Source organism: Coniophora puteana (genome assembly GCF_000271625.1).
Source record: "Coniophora puteana RWD-64-598 SS2 unplaced genomic scaffold CONPUscaffold_113, whole genome shotgun sequence".
In the NCBI taxonomy this organism is placed as follows: domain Eukaryota; kingdom Fungi; phylum Basidiomycota; class Agaricomycetes; order Boletales; family Coniophoraceae; genus Coniophora; species Coniophora puteana.
This window is the reverse complement of record NW_006913165.1, coordinates 1-3,175: the sequence shown is the minus strand read 5'-3', so window position 1 is coordinate 3,175 and position 3,175 is coordinate 1. Positions and strand designations below refer to the sequence as shown.

General features: G+C 50.7%; 1 protein-coding gene across 1 annotated transcript; it reads left to right on the top strand.

Annotated features, from left to right (window-relative positions):
* Positions 1–1,335: 1,335 nt before the first annotated feature.
* On the top strand, positions 1,336–2,649 carry CONPUDRAFT_160712 (uncharacterized protein; the record flags this gene model as incomplete). Its single annotated transcript, XM_007777846.1, has 1 exon — positions 1,336–2,649. One exon carries the CDS (start codon positions 1,336–1,338, stop codon positions 2,647–2,649), a length of 1,314 nt encoding a protein of 437 aa, XP_007776036.1.
* Between the last annotated feature and the right edge of the window lie 526 nt (positions 2,650–3,175).

Here is a 3,175-nt window from a genome sequence, read left to right as displayed (position 1 = left end):
ACCACCCAAAGAACGACAAAATATAGTAAAAACAATCCATGAATTACCGGGATCTGGACACCCGGGCATATTAAGAACCAGGGAACTTTTATCTAGAGAATACTGGTGGCCCGGCTTAGCCGCATTTGTACGTAACTTTGTTCTTGGTTGCGCGGCATGTCAACAAAACAAAATCAACACGCACCCCACGATACCACCCTTAAACCCAATCAGATCCGGCCACACATTACCATTCAAACAACTCTCAGTCGACCTAATTACAGACCTTCCTATATCACACGGATACGATTCTATTATGGTCATAGTAGACCACGGACTTACAAAAGGGGTAATCATCATACCATGCAACAAGACAATTGACGCTGAAGGAGTAGCAAAACTATTCTGGAACCATGTGTTCAAACGTTTCGGACTTTACGACAAAATAATATCTGATAGAGGCCCCCAATTCGCATCAAAGTTTGCGAAAGAACTGGGGAAACTATTAGGATACGACATCTCCCTGTCAACCGCGTACCATCCCCAATCCGATGGAGAAACTGAACGCGTGAATCAAGAAGTCGAAACCTATCTAAGAATATACTGCCAAGGAAGAGCACACGCATGGGCAAAAAGCTTAACCATGGCGGAATTCGCTCACAATAACAATGTCCACACGGCAACCAAACAAACTCCGTTCTATCTCATGTTTGGTTACCATCCCGAAAATATTCCCACTGTGAGAACTAAAACCAAAATACCAGCAGTAGAAGAAAGAATAGCAGCTCTTGAAAAAGCACGGGAAGAAGCGTCGGCAGCTCTAGACCTATCAAGAAAAGTCATGAGCGAACGAATACAGTCCAAGTTTATCCCATGGGAAAAAGGAGACAAAGTTTGGCTAGAAGGGAGAAACTTGAAACTAAAGTACGATAACCGGAAGCTTGCACCCAAACGGGAAGGACCATTCAAAATCATAGAAGTCCTATCTCCGATCACATACAAATTAAAGTTGCCAGACGCATGGAAAATCCACAACGTCTTCCACGCCTCATTACTAATGACAGAACGTGAGACAAGGGAACACGGACCCAATTTCCCTTTCCCACCACCTGAAATCATAGATGGGGAAGAGCAATTCGAGGTTGAAACCATAGTAGGATCGCGATTGAACAGAGGCAAAGCAGAATACAAGGTGAAATGGAAAGGAGAACCCTCGTCAGAAAATGAATGGGTTACCGAAACTGAACTAGAGAGACACGCAAAGGAGCTCCTTCAACAGTATAAAAGAGAGACCAGACAAACGAGACGAACCAGCAATCTAAACAGCTACCAACCCACCATCCAACTTAACAAACTATGTCTTCCTACATCATGTCCTTCGTCAACAACGACACCGTCACCATCAACAGGCACGGCCGGGACGCCACCTACAACAAGACCTCACTCCACGACATGCTCCTCATCCGCTCTCCTGACGACGAGAACGCCCACCTGGGCTACTCCGCCCTCCGCACCGTTTTTGACGACCCCGCCAAGTCCCTGGCTGTCCTCGCCAACCTCTCCGACAGCCCTCACACTACGGTGGGGGTCATCATCGGCACCCTCCTCAACCACCTTGACGAAACCGACACCCGCATCCGCGAAGTCGACAGCAGCAACTACGACGCGGTCGTCAACGCCAAGTTCAAAACCATACAGGACCTCTGGCACATCAAGCAGGGGATCATCAGAATCCTCTCGGCCTTCGACATCGAACACTTCGTTGGCCAACTGGACAACCAGCGCATCGGGGCGGCAACCAAGGTCCTCAATGACCCTCGCAACCGCACCATCAACCTGGCTCCCAGGCCAGCCGAACCAAGGCCCCGAGACACTGGTAGGGGTATTCACACCCACCATCACAACGACAGCGCTAATTCAAATTCATCCTACTTCCCAGCGCCTCGCCATCTCCCCGCAGAGATCCGTCGTCGTCAGGACCGACCCAGGACCCCCTACCCTTTCCCTCGTCCGGTACAACCACTTAAGTGCTGGTTCTGCAAGAAGGAAGGACATCGCCAACGCTACTGCCCGGACCGCCTCTGCCGCAAGTGCTGGCGCATGGCACCCGGGCACAGGACCGCCAACTGCCCCGAGCATAACCGACCTCGTCGGGTCTATCCCACCACCGACGAGCCGGCAACCCCCGCAGGATGGGAAACGGTGGAAGGGGGTGACCCGTGGTCTCCGGAGAGGGTGGCGGCATCAGGGTGGAACGCAGGGGAGGATGATCAGGACAGGAGTTGGCAGACCCCAGGGGAGGAGATCGTCATGCCGGGGAGCGGGACCGGTACGCGCCCCATTCACCGCTGGAACCGCACCTGTCACAGCGCTGCTGACCACCTCGCCATGGACACCGCAGTCAACGAGGTCGGCAACATGATCAACAACTTCGAAGTATGGTCGGAAGTCGAAGGAAGGGAGGAGAATCGGCACAAATCGGCGATAGAGATGATCCGGGGGGAGATTAGCAAGAGTTTCGATCGGTGGCGCGAGGAGTTGGCAAGGAAGGAGTCTGAGAGGGAACTTCGGTATGTGGATGACGTGGTTATGGTTCCCAAGGAACCCGAGGCCGCCCCTTACGAGATATCTGATGACGAGGACATGCCCGAGTTAGAAGCATGTGAGTAGATCGAGATCGAGTCATCTCGAATCTACAGAGGGGGTTATGTTATGACACGCTTTTTCTTCTCTTACCTAAAGAGGCAGGACCTCTAACTTGTACGATATATCGGGAAACTGGTCTGTGCGCATTCGTATCTTTGTATATAAGGCTCGCTCTGCTCGCCCATGTAACATAAGCTAGTCCTACCTTAGGAATACTAGTCAATCTGATACCACTCTCGATACAACCTAGTACACGATCTGAGACAACCACTAAGACTAAGAACCTCATCGTCGCTGACGACTTATTAAGAACCCTTCGACATCGTCCTCTTCGACGACCACGAACCTTTGACGTCGTCAACTACGGTGACGACTAATATTCCACATAAGGTCAAGACGCAGTCTTAACAGCATCGTGGTCTCGATCGTTTCCTTCGTGGCATGTTATGACTTTGCTCGTCTTCGAATTGATGTCTTGTACATTCTACATGAAATTGGGGAGTTGGCATGGTATTTGTACGGATTGTAGAAAACTACGATTGATCGTGTG